General features: G+C 39.2%; 1 protein-coding gene across 4 annotated transcripts in view; it reads right to left on the bottom strand.

Annotated features, from left to right (window-relative positions):
- Window positions 1-14,038, bottom strand: part of EGF (epidermal growth factor) — a 107,774-nt gene extending 93,736 nt beyond the window's left edge. For all 4 annotated transcript variants that reach the window (XM_025385388.1, XM_025385385.1, XM_025385386.1 and 1 more), the window contains exon 1: window positions 13,461-14,038. In XM_025385388.1, the coding sequence (XP_025241173.1) occupies window positions 13,461-13,587 (127 nt within the window). In that variant the 5' untranslated portion in view covers window positions 13,588-14,038. The remainder of the gene's footprint in view (window positions 1-13,460) is intronic.
- Between the last annotated feature and the right edge of the window lie 1,673 nt (window positions 14,039-15,711).

Genomic DNA, 15,711 nt, shown 5'->3' with positions numbered 1-15,711 from the left:
GTTTTTAACAAGTAGATTTAAAAAGACAAAAACTCTGTATTTGGAAGATTTTTAAAAATAGCTTAGAAAGCCGTTTGTAAACGTTTTAAAAGTGCAGACACAAGAATTGTTAATAGGTGACATATTGGCATTGATTCAACAATAAAATCACATAACAATGCAAACATCTCCAACATCTATCTTCAAACTACTCTCTTCCTACACAAATTTCTTATAATTAGTGGTCACTTTCTCACTTGTTAAAATGTCACCTATAACTTGGATAAAGTTTTGTTGTTTTAGTTATTTTTTGGGTAGCATACTACTGACATCTATCTGTAATCACAAAAATAAAAAATTTTTAAAAAGCCAAACATTTTTAAACACTTGTCCTTTTCTTTTTCTTCTTTTAAAGATGTCATCTCACTCTGTTGCCCACGCTGGAGTGTAGTAGCACAATCATAGCTCACTGCAGCCTTGAACTCCTGGGCTCAAGACATCCTCCTGCCTCAGCCTTCCGAAAAGCCAAGACTACAGTCACATACCACCATGCCCAGCTAAGTTTTTAAGTTATTTGTAGAGATAGGGTCTCCTATGTTGCCTAGGCTGGTCACAAACTCTGGCCTCAAGCAGTCCTCCTGCTTGTGACATTTGACATTTTGTGACATGTAACATTTGACTATTCTATTAAGTGTTTTGCTTCAAGATACTTTGTGGAAAGTATATAAGACAAATATTTTTATGATTACTCCCCATCCAATACAAAGTATTATAAAGAGACCAGTTAGTCTTGTCTTATAGAAATAACTACATGAATGACGTTCCATAATGCTTGATGCAATTCCAGTTTCAACTTTGCCACACCGTCTTGCTGTGAAGGCTGTGGTGTTCTCTGTGATCTCACCAAGAATGCTTTTTGGTTGATTTTCTAGTAAATGCAGTGGATGTACCACTGCTGAATACACTTATACTATTTTTTTCATAGAACATTTTTTGATATATAAAAAAGTCATTTCTGACTTCTGAGAACTTTCACTGAGAAAATTTCTTTTCTGTTGCATTTTGTCCCTTACTCTCTCATATAAAAGAATTATAGTTCTCTGAGTATTTCATTGTTGAGGTAATTATGATAGTGGCTAAGATTACTGGCACTGGAGACAGAGTACTCATGTTGACTCATTATTAGTTCCAATACTATTGGCAGTGTGGCCTTCAGCATATGACTTAACCTCTCCGTGTCTTGGTTTCTTCATCTGCAAAAATAAAATGGGAATAATAATAATAAATACTTATTAAAAAGAATAAGTAAAGTAATTCATGTAAAGTGCTTAGAGTCTTGACTGACACATAGTGAATTCTCAGTGAATGTTGGCTATTACTTTCTAGGAAATAACCAAACACTGTGATATATTAGAAACACCTTTACTCTCATTCAACAGTATAATTGCTTAGTACTTAATTCATCACATTTTCATTGATTCTTTCTGTACAGTTTTCAGCAGTATTTATTTACAGAGGAACACATTTTAATTTGTTGTTATGTGGTTTTTCATGTATTATTGTAGCAATATTTTACCACCACAGGAAGCAGGAAGAACAAGTGTTTCAACAATAATATCAGGCTTTTCCTCTTTTGCCGTAATGTAAGAAACCTCAAGGGAGGCTTCTGACTTTTTTCATTAAGCTTAGTAAATAGAGTCGTCTTAACTATCATAACTTTGAACGCAACTGTAAAAATTATAAAAAATCATTTTCAGATTCTGGATACCCATTTTCAAATATCTTGCCTGTCCTGATGGCTTCATGTTACCATTAGCTAACATCTTCCCAGGTACACTTCACAATTTTTATGAGGTTCGTTGCTAATAATAACAATTGTAAATTCATTTATCAGCCTGTCTTCTTGTTAATTTCTCTTTTTAACTTCTTTTTGGTCAGATCTATGGAGATTTATATTGCTTTCAGCTCTTATGCAGCCAACAAAAAGCTCATCCTAGGAATAAGAGAGGTGTCAAGGCTGCCCTTTCCTCATTATTCTCTTGGGTTTGCAATATTAGTGTTGTCTACAATTGTTAGTTTCTTTGTAGGAAGGCATCTGAGCCACTTGTTGAATTTTGTAGGAGTTCGTTTTGATAAAACCAAATAAGAGGATCCATAAGTCGTCAGGTAAACTGCTGACTGAGTTCTGGAGCCCCATTGCCCTGTCAGGGAACACCGTGTATGTGGATGAGTGATGTCTCCACTGTCAGCCCAAGCACCTAGCGTCCAATAAACACTTGCTGACTTGATTTGAGTTAATTCATGGATGTAATTTATATAAAAGGAAATTTCATTAATTCAATCCTACTTTCAAATTGCTTTCAACATAGAGAACTAGATATATTAAGAAAGTTTTCCTAAACCAACTTGAAACTATTAATTTTTTCTGGTAGAAAGAACTGATAAAATCATTACATCGATGGACTTTCAACAATCAGTCTCAGGAGGTGTCATGTGCATTGTAAATCTGGCAGAATAAGAGTCTAGGGTCCTGAGCTATATTCTCATAGGACCTGAGAAGCTACTTCATCTGTCTGGATCTCAGCCTCTCATCCATAATAAGAAGCAGTTGGGCTAAATGATCTTGAAGGTCCATTGTAATTTGACATTTATCAATTTAATTCACATTCTGTATGCACTATAGAATTCAATAACTTTCTTGTTTGTGGCACTTTGGCAAGGAGGCTTAAACTTGTGGTAAATTCCTACATAAATATTATTCATCTTAACCTCTACTTTCTGTAAGTCATTTCCTTTTCTGTTTCTTGGAACTTCAAATATGAAATCAATAATGTATCATAGGCCAGGCGCGGTGGCTCACACCTATAATCCCAGCACTTTGGGAGGCCAAGGTGGGTGGATCTCTTGGGCCCAGGAGTTCAAGACCAGCCTGGGCAATATGGCGAAATCCTGTCTCTACTAAAAATACAGAAATTAGTTGGGTGTGCTGGCGTGCACCTGTAGTTCCAGCTACTCAGGAAGTTGATCACCTGAGCTCAGGAAATCAAGGCTGCAGTGTGCCTTGATTGTGCCATTGCCCGCCAGCCTGGGTGACAAGAGTGAGACTCTGTTTCAAAAAAGTAATAATAATAATTTTAAAATGTGTCATCATGAGTCCTACTAAATGAAGTAAAACAATAACTTAAAACAAATAACTTCCCCCTAAGTGATACTAAACACTCAATATTCTGCAGGAATTCTAAAAGTTAATCTACTGATTAAATCTATAAAAATTTTATTGGAGGTACAAAATTTGGTGTAAGTCTCATTTATGCTGAACACAATTATCTTCTCTCTTTTTCAATCAGCTTTAAATTTAGTTTCTCAAATTGCAAGGATAAACACATAAGTATTTGCCTTAGATACTACATCCTGAGTGTTCTAGACAAACATAAAAATGAGGTAAAATTAAGAAGCGTTGGCATATTGATATTTCCTGAGTCCAATTTCATTGTTCTCATTAATCCTACCCTGGTCATTAAGTTCTGGGCCCTACCTATATACATATATACCTATAGATACAGCTATATAAATATACAGAAAAATATTTTATATAATTTTCTTGAAGACATATGTAACAAATAGCAAGATTAACTATTTAAAAAATAATTAGTGGGGAATTTGTGTCATATGTTAGGATAATAAAAAGGATAATTTTTTTTAAATCACAAAGAGCCTGCTGGTTAAGATGATTTTTAGGACTTAGCTCATCCCAGGAAACCAACTTTAGGCTTCTCTAAGCATTGCTGAAAATTTGAAGAAACAGGTATTAGAAAAATTATAGAAGGCAAAGATGTTTCTAATATGTCTCATTTATGGTTTTTGGTAGAGAGTAATAGCCAATATTTGCTGATAACTCACTATGTGTCAGCTAAGATTCTAAGCACTTTACATGAATTAATCCATTTAGCACTCATATCAATCTAAGAGGTAGGTATTAACAGCTTGTATCAGCTCCAGAATTAGACCCTATCAATTTCAAAAGCTGAGGCCTAACATGATATGCCAGACATAGGGCATTGACCAAAAATGAGAGAACTTCTTCATGCAAAGTATGGCAACAAGCACTAGAACCATCTGCCCAAAACTGCTCCATTTTTGCCTGTGTGACAAGATCAACCCACTGTATAAAGAACCAACCAGAATTCACTCTGCTTAAAATGTATCCTTTGGTTCAAAATGGCACTGCATCTCTTGGAAGTAATAAATCCGGTAACTTCATATGTGTCAACATAACTCAGGTTAATGAGGATGTCATGCACTATGTGCTTCTATTAGCTCCTGTCTCAGAAGACAACATGTCAGTATTGAAAGACAGTCACTTATCCTCTTGTAGGTGTCCATGATTAGGTGCTTTTTAATGGATTGAAATCCTAGATGATCATTTTTCTTCAAATACCTCAGTTTTTCCCACTTACATGAAATCTTTGCCACGATTCATTAGAATAACCAGGAGAGATAAAAGTTCCAGTAGGTTTTTCAAATTTGTCTTCCAAAAAATAATAAGCCTTTTGATCCACTTAAAGCATTGAACATTCTATACAATGTTGCTTGAATCTAAAAGATGTAGTGGGTAAATTAACATTAATGACAATAACCTTTGCAATTTCCCTGCACACCAAGGAGAGGTTAATTTCCTGTGTGTTGAAAATCTTACAGCAAACAGAATAATTATGCGCTTCAGAGGAAGAGAGAAAAACACCAGACGACCCTTGGTAGCTTCAACCCTTTGGCATGTTTTTAAACCTCATAAGGGAAGTAACTGGGCTGGTAGTGCAGAGGATTGGTGTCAACCAGCATGTACTATGACAAAAAATGTTGTTTGACTAATCTGCCTTTTACCTCTTTATACAAGAATGGTATATATGAAAAAGAAAGATCCTTTTTCAAGCTTTTAAAATTTTAACCAAAAAAGTGTTGGAATGAATAAAATAAAACACTGTTTGTCAACTGATACACGATGTGCTGAAGAACAAGGCAGCTGCCATGATGCTGTTGTGACTACCTGTATCCTAGCAACCACCTACCCACAGAAAGAACAACCTCATGGATGTAATCCCCTTACTACACACAAAGCTGGTCCATAGAACTCTGGAAAGCTAGTCTGAATGGAGGAAGGAGGCAGTGCTTTTCTCTGAAAGGACTCTTACATCACTGGGAAGAAGCTTTGCAAATAAATCAGGGCCTACCATGAATCACTGTCACAGCAGTTGGCTGGCTCTCAAATACCTTCACACACACACACAAATTCCAGTGTACTGAATGTCCTGGGAAATACTTGGGAAACCCAGACACTGAGAGGCATTAGTATTTTTGGTCAACTTGGGAGAATCAGAAAATCAAGTCAGAATGAAAAACAAAAAACAAAAAAAAAACAGATGCTCACACCAATTCAGATTCCAGACTCAGCAAGGAGGTCAACAGGTGATGAGAGTAGGAGTTTCTGCCTTGTATTTGGCTAAAACAACTGAAGTTTCTATACATTTGCTATTTCCCAGAATTGAGAAGAAAGCTCTGGAAGATACTGTTAAGAAATAGAACATCTCCTAAAGAAACACATATTGACAAGCATTATTCAAGCATTATTGAGCCCCAGCAAACAGGACAGCTGGAAAGGGCCTGGGATGGCCGTGTGCACAGCCACCTCAGTGGTAATAAAGAATCTCTACAAAGTGAATCTATGTTCTTAGTTCACCTAATATCTAGGCAATACTTCCTTCATGGTGAAAAATATTAGCATTCTGGAGGACAGTACTGGCCTGTAGGCAAGAAGTAAATAGACAGTGGGGACAATTACATTCCAATGGTCAGGATCTCTGTCGTTGCTGTTGTTGTTTCTGGTTCTTTCTTAAAGTTAATTCTAATTCTAACATGAGAACCTATAACATAACAAGACTAACATTTTGTTTACTAGCTCTAGGATGGCCCAAATTTGGAGTAATAATTAAACTAAGCACTAAACTGCTTTCTGGAATTTAAAATTTCTTGAAAAAGATTTAGGAATCCTTTAAAAGAACATGATTTCTTTCTTTAAAACTGACCTAGACCTTTCTGAGAGATTCCAGGGCCTGCCTCTCTCATCCTCACCCCATCAAGTACTCTCCTCTGTTCTCCTCGACCTCTGGCCACAACAATCAGAGAAAGTGATTTCTGTCTTAAAAACTGACCATTTTGAGAACGGTCTCCAATGCAGTCATTTCCAGCTATTGAGGATAGTTATTGAGTCTTTAATTGTTTTGTTCACAATAAGTTAATAAGTTTATAAAAACTACTTCTGTACAATAATTGCTAAAATAGCTTAGATCAGGCAATTTACATTGGAAAGTTGCTAGGTTCTCCTAGTTTCCTCTATTGTAATCAAAGTGAGGAAAAGTTTAAGGACCTCGAATGGATTTTAGAAGACTTATTTTCCAGGTAAGAAATCTTTGTTACCTTTCATCTGAGGTTCAATGTTTGACTTTTTAACTCTGTATGGATTAAAAAACAACTTATAAATTGATCTATATGAATTTGTTAAATGAAACCTACACGTCAATGGTAAAAATAAAAGACATTGTACTGATTCACAAGCCAAACTATTTGATGCTCCCAATAGCAGACCACTGACTGACTAGGGAATATTCTGAGCATACTTCTCTATTCACAGATATGTATACTTTACACTTGACCTGACCAGTCAATAACTACTAAATAAGGACACATTTCTTTTTTATAGCCAAATTTTTTGGACCATGCCACCACAAGCAAATGGCTGGAAATTAGCCTCGTTTAAAATCTTCCCACCCTAGACCTTTCTGAGAGATTCTGGGGCCTGCCTCTCTTATCCTCACCCCATCGAGAGCTCTCCTCTGATCTCCTTGATCTCTGGCCACACCAATGTGAGGCCACAGTGCTCCTGGAAGTAGGTCCCCCCACCTGTCACTGATGTACCATGTCACCTGAGCACAAGTGAGATCAATCTCTAACTTTTAACGAAGTCCTCTTTAAGGATTGTGGATAATGGAGGAGGACAACCTATAGTATAACTCACAATTGCTGGCCATGACCAGACCTGTTAAAGTCTCTTTTCAAGTCGGTGCCCTGCCTTACTTATGACTTGTGTTCACCAAGCCAAAGTAAGGGCACTCCCCAGACCCGAAGTGCTGTAGTCCCTTCCCAGGCTCAGAGTACAGGACACAGAGAGATACAGACAGAGGGAGACATGAAAGAGAGAGAGAGAGAGAGAGAGAGGCAGAGAGAGAGAGAGAAGCATGCATTCCACTCCTAATACCTGGGACTGCCTACGAGAACTTTCACTTCTGTCTCAAAATTAACATTTCCCATTGTAGAAGGAAAAGGAAAATGATTACTTTGAAACCAGGAGCCAGAAATTCTCAAATGAGTACACAACTGTTTCTGTTTAGCAAAACACATCGGTGCACTATTTAATAATTTTTTAAAGTTATTTTCATTTAAAAAGGCAGGTCTAGGATATGATCAGAAAAGCAAATTTGGAGGAAGAAGAAGTCTAAAATGTTCTGCAGAAGGATGTGGATGGTCTGAAGTAGATTAGGGAGGCCCAGGAAAGGGGCCAAGGTGCAGGTCGGTATCACTGAGGGAGAAAGAGGATTTGGCTCATGTGGTAGAAGACTAAGGCCCAGGAAAAAGAGATGTCCGGCAAGTCCCTTCCACAGATGACATTGTGTCACTTTTAGGAACAGGAATGAAAAATGTTTTGCTTTGTTGTCGGAAGTGCCGGGATGTAAGCAGCCCCCGCCCCTGCCCCTGCCCCAAGCCCCGCAACAGCAAACCTTCAGGTAAAGTCTGTCCCCTCACAGCTCATAACAACTTTGTTTCCTCATTCTTTCAAGAAGTAAGTGAGACAGGGTGGTGGCTGGTGGGAGGTGGTGAAGGGTGGGAAAGGGACAGTACATGAGGGCAGCGAGACCCACAGTAGATGAATCATTCAGTAGGAGGCCCAGAAGGGACACAGAGCCTTGCCTTCCTCATCACAGTCCCCACCTCCAGCATCTTCCAAGACAGAAGAGAGAGACACTAGGTTTCCCGGAACATAGGATGGAGGTGCAGGCCACTTTAATTTAAATAGATGCTGAGCCCAGCAAGCCATAGGACTTGGCATTTCTCAGACTCCAGGCCCCGCTCAGGAACATCATCTAGCCTTCTGCTCCTTCTGGAAGAATCTCAGCACAACCACATGCATTTCTGCTTCACCATTATATACTCTGAGAAAAGTGATTTGCTATGAATAACCCACCTTTTCTTGAAATTAAAAAAAAAAACAAAAAACAAAAAAACCTAGTAATCAAGAGAAAGGAACAGAGCTTATAGTGAAGAAAAGGTAAATGTTTATTCTACCATTTCACTTCTTTTCTCAAACTGTCTTCCAAGGAGGGTGTATATCACATAGAGGCTATGTAAGATGGTTTGCTATTGTGTGGAAAGAAAATATTAGATATATTATTTGTTGTGTAATGTTCATTATATACACATGTTCATGTGTACAGTGTACATATTACATGTATGTAATTGATAAATAAATGTGTTTATTAGAAGCATATGCTTACATTTAAATTATTTTACTGATGGAACAGAGTCTGGAGACTACTGATTTAATAAACCAACTGAGACCAGGCGTGGTAGCTCATGCCTGTAATCCCAGCACTTTGGGAGGCCAAGGCAGGTGGATCACTTGAGGTCAGGAGTTCGAGACCAGCCTGGCCAACATGATGAAACCCGTCTCTACTAAAATTACAAAAATTAGCAAGTGTGGTGGCACATGCCTGTAATCCCAACTACTCAGGAGGCTGAGGCAGGAGAATTGCTTGAACTTGGGAGGCGGAGGTTGCAGTGAGCCAAGATCATGCCACTGTACTCCAGCCTGGGTGACAGAGCAAAACCCATCTCAAAAAATAAAAATAAAAACCAACTGATCACATGGAATCAATAGAAGCCCAGACCTCACCATCACACAATATCCCCTTGTAACAAACCTTCACATGTACCCCTGAATCTAAAGTAAAAATTGAAATTAAAAAAAGACAAAAAACTAAAAGCTAAAAAACCTCCAGCCAATCATACTACATACAACTAATCCATTGAAATGGATTTTCATAAAGGGAGATTTGTAAATTATAAAGTAAAGTTTTTAATTTACTTGAGCCAAATTATTAGTCTGTTTACTTTTGATGGAAACAATCAATTACTTGCTCTACCCTGAACACAAGCAACTTCTAAATTGAATGTCAAATATTTGGACAAGCTCAAATTAGCCCCAAAATGTAAATTCACTGAGAAAACTAATTTACCTTTTTTTTTTTTTTTTTTTGAGACGGAGTCTTGCTCTGTCACCTAGGCTGGAGTGCAGTGGCCGGATCTCAGCTCACTGCAAGCTCCGCCTCCTGGGTTCACGCCATTCTCCTGCCTCAGCCTCCCGAGTAGCTGGGACTACAGGCGCCTGCCACCTCACCCGGCTAGTTTTTTTGTATTTTTTAGTAGAGACGGGGTTTCACCGTGTTAGCCAGGATGGTCTCGATCTCCTGACCTCGTGATCCACCCGTCTCGGCCTCCCAAAGTGCTGGGATTACAGGCTTGAGCCACTGCGCCCGGACAATTTACCATTTTTATACGCTTTTAATAACTTTAAAAATTCTCAAAGGAAGGGTTCCACACATGGGCAAAAATATGCAAAAAATTGAAATAATCACTGTCACTTTCAAGTGGCTTGTTTTTGCTGCTGTTAAAGTAAGATTATTACCAGTAAGAAACCTAACAAACAGACTTAATTTGCAATGAAATTTTTTATCAGTTGGTATAAGAAAAAGACAAACACCAGAGCCACAGTTCCACAAAGTTACTTACTCAAATCAAGTTGATATGTTTTTGTATTTTGAATAAACATTTCTTCTGATTACAAAAATATGAGTTATGTATTTTGAAATTATTTTGACTATAATTTTTAATGTTGTAGAACTATTATTGGGTTTTTCAATATGACATTTTGTCAAGTATAAAAAATGTTCAATGATTATAGATGAAACCAAGCCACATTTAGAAAATACTATTACCTTCATAAAAATAATTTTTAAAACAATAAAAACATTAATAGAATCTCAGGCTTAACGAGTGTTTATTATACGCCAAGCTCTGTTTTGTGCACTTTACACATATTAACTCAGTGGTTCTAACCCAGGCTGTTGGTTAGAATCACCAAGAGAACATTAAAAAAAAAAAAAAAAATTGAGGCCTAAATTCCACTCCCAGAAGAGATTCTGATCCAGACTGCCTGGGGTGGCCGCCCAGACATTCGTGATTCTAATGTGCAGCCAGCATTGAAAATGAATACATTAACGCAATAGTGACAAGAGTCCTCGGAAGAGGGTACAATTATCTTCATTTTAAGGTAAGGAAAACGGGACACAGTTCACAAGCAGCAGAAATGGGATTTGAACCCAGGCAAGCAATCTGTCTCCAAAATTTATGCTGTTTACCACTAAGCTCTACTACCTCTCCGTGACCAAACACCATTGAATATTTGGAGGATAGTTTCACTGCCGTTAGAAGAGAGAAAACAAAAAACCAAAAAAAAACATTCGCATAACCCTGGCTGAAAAAACAAACAAGCTCCTGGTCTCAGAATTACTCTGGTTTTCACATGACTGGGACGCTGACCAAGCCTTAGCCAGTACTGAAATCAGTAATTTCACTGTTTACTACTAAAAGTGATCTACCCAGTTGGCTAACTTAGTGCCACCCCAGGATCCCTCCTGCAGCTGGGAGGCTGTACTTCTTCCTTACCCTTTATTTACCAAAAAAGTTCATATAAGTAATGCAGGTACAGATGCCAAACAGGAACAGTTTCTTTTTCAACTGTTATTTGTCCTCCAGGGTAAATGGCCTTGAAAGTTCAGAAGCCACTTGCCAGCAGTTTTCTTTCCTGCTCTCCTCACCTGCTGCAGCTCAAGTAGAAGCTAACAGAAGACTCAGTTAATTTGTTAAAAAGGAGGGAGAGGGAGGGGAATAGAAAGAAACCTAACTGTTGCTGTCACTTGGTTTATCTGGCTAGCAGTCACATGAGTAACAATCTTGCCTAAGTTTACCTGAATACTGTTAGACCATAAAGCATTCTTCCTGCTGGGTCAGGTGGCTGCAGAGGTGATCTATCTCCATGCCAAGGGAAAGAAATAAGGCAAGTAGAATTTAAATGAGGGAAAAATAGGTGATGGCACCGTATCTGTTTAGAGAGGGGAAAGAAATACTATCCTCTGAAATGCACACAGCGACAGAGGGTGACCCAGGCAGTTATCAGCTAACATGAGACCAGGAGCGTAAAGTACAGGATTTAAACCAGTGACTTGCAAGAAATGGGGAAGCAGAGAGTCAGGGAGTCCCAAAGTGCTATCCACACATTCCACACTCCATGGATCTGTGCCACGTCACTGCACTATTCAAACACGGCATCTCATCGTATGACTTGATCAAAGAGATCTAGCCAAGACGTGGAGCCCAAGAGGACATTTATTGAGCACACTCGGCTAAGCACCTTGCTTTGGTATATGCTTGGTTATCTCATGTGATTCCCCACAGAAAGTCCTAAAAGCAGTGGGCAAGGGTATTATTTCCCAGAGATATTCTAAGGTAACTCAGTTATTAAGTTAGTGGCATGGATATGAAATGAGGCTTCTTTGTTTCTAAAATCTGTGGTTCCTTCCACTGTGTGACACAGTCTCCCCAACTCATTGTTTCTATCCTGGGTTTCATGTTTATTGGTACAACCCACCTCAATGACAGCACTTCTGAGCCACCAGAGGCGGCAAGGAAAACAAGGCATAGACTTGCTTGCCAGCAGAAATCAGGCTATTCTGAGATCCTAGAGCCATCTATAAAAGCTCATTTTTGTAATTTCTTGGGTTCTGCTTCAGCAACCTGGGTTCTTTCCTAGCTTCTGGCTGCCTGAGAGATTGGCCCAACCATCACCCCTCACAATCCATGCAAATAACAGTGCCCAACTCTAGATATTTGCCAACTACTCCACAGAAAATTCTCCCACCCCAAAGAGAGTCCAGTCCATTTGACATAACTGTATACAAAAGTTTTACTTCTGCCTCCAACAGCTTAGTCTAAGGTTCATAGGGACATTTTTGTCATGTGTCACCCTCTTTTTGTTGCTGTTCTCTAAGACTATGTCATTAACAGATCAGAGAAAGATGCCTCATTCATACACGAGAATTTGCTGAGTACACACTATGGAAGCAGAAATGTCCTAGGTGCTGGGAACATAGAGATCACTAGGATTAAGCATTTCTTTCAAATACCCTAGAGTTCTGCTCACCTGTTACAAGGAGTGCTGCCTGAGTACAGAGTCCAGAGATTCTAAGCAAAAGCACCTGATTTCCTCACTGGGAACTTCCTTAATGGGAGAGCCAGGACAGCAGCCTAGCTTTGGCAGTTTGGCTCTGTTTTGCTCTCTTTATTCAAACTATTGTCTATTGCATACTGTCTTCCAGAAGTGTCTCTTCTGGAAACTGTACTGTGTTTTCCCCCTCGATCTACCTCTTTTTAAAAGCCAGACCCAATCTCAAAAGGGCAAGCTGATAAAAATGGAATGTCGGGGCAGCTCATTACCCTCTAATCAATGGAGGCAGCTGCCTTGTCTGAGCAGCAGGTTGGAGACCCACCCAAGGATTAAATAAATGAATTAACAGTTAGAGGGAGAATTTTTTCAGGCAATATCCTTTGGCAGGATTGTAATTCACATTCAGTCAAGCTCCCATTTCCCCTTGGTGAAAATTCCATTTAATATGAGAGGACAGCGTGGCTTATTTACCCACTGTCATATTTGGCAGTTCTCAAAGTTGCACTGCACCTGTTACGAAAACTCCGGAGTCGTGTCAGAGCCTCAGAAACAGTGAGAGTGGAGACAAAGTGAAGGAGGTTGAAATTGAAACTTAGGTTAATTTTCACAATTACCTTTGTTCACAGTTCCCTTCCCATTTTTCACTAATTTTTAGCAACTTCTGAATTCTTACACTGTTATCAGAAGGAAGAATTTTTTTTCTTTGTGGCTTAAGAGTTCCAGACAGACAAACAGAAAATCAACCATCTGTTTCCCTAATTTCCAATATAAAGCCAATCAGCTAGGTGTTACTTACTCCTCTTGTCAGAATAAAAGCTGAAGCTTCCATGAAATGTTCTGCTAGTTTAAAATGAGGCATATTCACTTACATATAGAAGTACAGTTTGAGAGTTTTGAATTTTGATATTTGGTAGCAGAGTAGCTCTAATGGCCAGTAAGAAAATAAACATGCATCAGAAAACAAAAATGAAGCAACTATACACACCCAAAGACAAACTTTTTAAAATGCCCAAGTATACCAGATTGAACCAACAGGGATGTAGGGGCAGTTTCCCAGAGACCTGGAGCTCCTTTTCATTGCAGTACTTACCCACACGAGTAGAATTCCCATGTCCTGCAGGAGTACCTTCAGGACAGCTCCAGTGCTGCGGTGCTGAGAGACTAACACAACTACATTTTAAAACTACTGGCAACAGAATGATAAGAGTGAGCAGCATAATCCTGATGGGTTTGAACTTTCAAAAGAAAACAGCTTGACTTTGCTGGAGCATGGACCGGGCAAGGTGAGTATGTCTGACTCCAGATGCAGCTGCCTGAGTGGGGCCTCAGCCCTGGTGCATCTTTTACTCTCCTGTTGTGTTGTTGCCCTCCAAGCTCTTTCTTCAACTGAGAGACCTTCCAAATGCAGCCTGCCACGGGAAGCCACAGGAAAGATTTCTTTATCTATGTTTCTTTGGAAGCCAGTAAGAAATACCTGACACCCTTATGACAAATTTCACAGAGTTTAACAGCCCTGCTCTGGCTGACTTCACTCTGACAGACAGAGCAAGGCAAAGGCTTAGAGAGGAAAAAGAAAGAAAGAACTGATGGAAAGTTCCAGCCACAACCCTTGGATGGGGCTGAAAGAAGAAATATGGAGATACGATTCCTCTCCCAACACGGTTTCTCTTTTTGAAAAGTGGGATGACTCAGCTTTGCTTTTTAAAGCTCTTCAGGCTCCACCTCCTTTCCTTTAATGACACTTGAGTGAGCCTCTGTTTGCAAATGAGAATGTGGGCAATTCCTCCACAGAGGAAAGCAGGGATGGCTGCCAAAGAGGAGATAACTTGCTACTCACCATAAATATCCTGGGCAGAACTGGGAGAGAGGAGTTAGGGGACTGTTGAGACGCTCATGGTGAATGGCGGGAACTGCTAAATATTGGTTATGTTTTAATGTCTTGAAAGATGGAGACAAAATTAAACCATGCAGTATAAATCAATGATGAGCAGCACTGCTGATAGTTTGGACTGATAATAATTGATCCTTCACCTGAGCAATAGTAAAGATAGTTCACCTTTGGCCCATTATTTGAACGAAATGTCAATAGTAGTGCACATTCCAGGAGTTTAATCTTTTTTTTTCTCTTTCTCCTGTATACTTTATAGCGGAATTTGAAAGATTATTCTTTCCAAATCAAAGGGAAATCCCTGAAGCCAAATGAAGAGATACAGTATGCACAGACACCTTTTCTTTCAGCATGAGCATGATAAAACATCACGAGAGGCCAGGAGTGCAGGGAAAGGAGTGGATTGTTATTACAGGGCCGTTGGAAAAAATAAGCTAACAGTGCAAAAGCTGGGAAGCACTGGAAATCCAGCACAGAGGAATGCTGTTCCTTCTCAGATAAATTAGGATTTTTTTTCACATCTCTGTGATAGAAAATAAGAACTAGATGTATCTGTTAGCTGTCTCCTCAACCACTTTCTACTTGGAGCAATAGCGGTTATTTCTTCAGGAGTACAACTAGGGCCCAAAAATACCCAGAAGGCAAACAATTTATAGCAGATTTGATGCACAATGGAAATTTCTGCCAGTTTACTCCATCCTGGAAAATGGACTTTCATTTAAGTTATGCTGATGTAGTGTTCCAAGTGCTAGTCAAAATGTACGTAAATCAATAGTCACAAAAACAACTGTCACACTAGTGAACACCCCATTACAGAGGAGAACAGAATAACTCTAAGCCTTTTACTCATACTTAAGTATGTCCTGATTATTCTCCAAAGACTAGGTCACTTTTCTGAAAGTCAGGATTTCTCCTATTTCAGCCAGCCTCTGCCAGGCAGCTCTGAACCCTCACAGGAGAAACAGACCCTGGGGAGCCGGGAAAGAGAAGTCCTTTGGGTAGATGTGTGGAATATTCCATTGCTTTCTGACAGCAATGGAAGGGGCTTAGAGGACAGTCAAGCATCAAACTGTGTCAGTGGACTGGATTGGAGAGAATATGAAGACTAACATGAAATGATCCACAACTCTGTTCTGTTTGGATTTAGAATCTCTCATATTATTTTTCGTTGGAAAAAGGTTTGCTTTCTTAATTACATGTCACCTGGGCTAATGTTGTCATTAATGTTGAGTACAAGCCCCCTAGGAGATGATAGAGTCAACAGAGGTATAGCAGATGCTATGGCTGATGACTGATGATGAAAATCAATCCCAGCTAATTCATCATCTACAGTTGCCCGGAGAGCAAAATCATAAGACAGAGCTGCCCAACTAGGAAGGATTTCCGGAGATATTTAATAAGTTTATATTCTGGTCAGACGCGGTGGCTCACGCCTGTAATCCCAGCACATTGG

Source organism: Theropithecus gelada, chromosome 5 (genome assembly GCF_003255815.1).
Source record: "Theropithecus gelada isolate Dixy chromosome 5, Tgel_1.0, whole genome shotgun sequence".
Taxonomy (NCBI): domain Eukaryota; kingdom Metazoa; phylum Chordata; class Mammalia; order Primates; family Cercopithecidae; genus Theropithecus; species Theropithecus gelada.
This window is presented reverse-complemented; position numbering and strand designations above follow the sequence as displayed.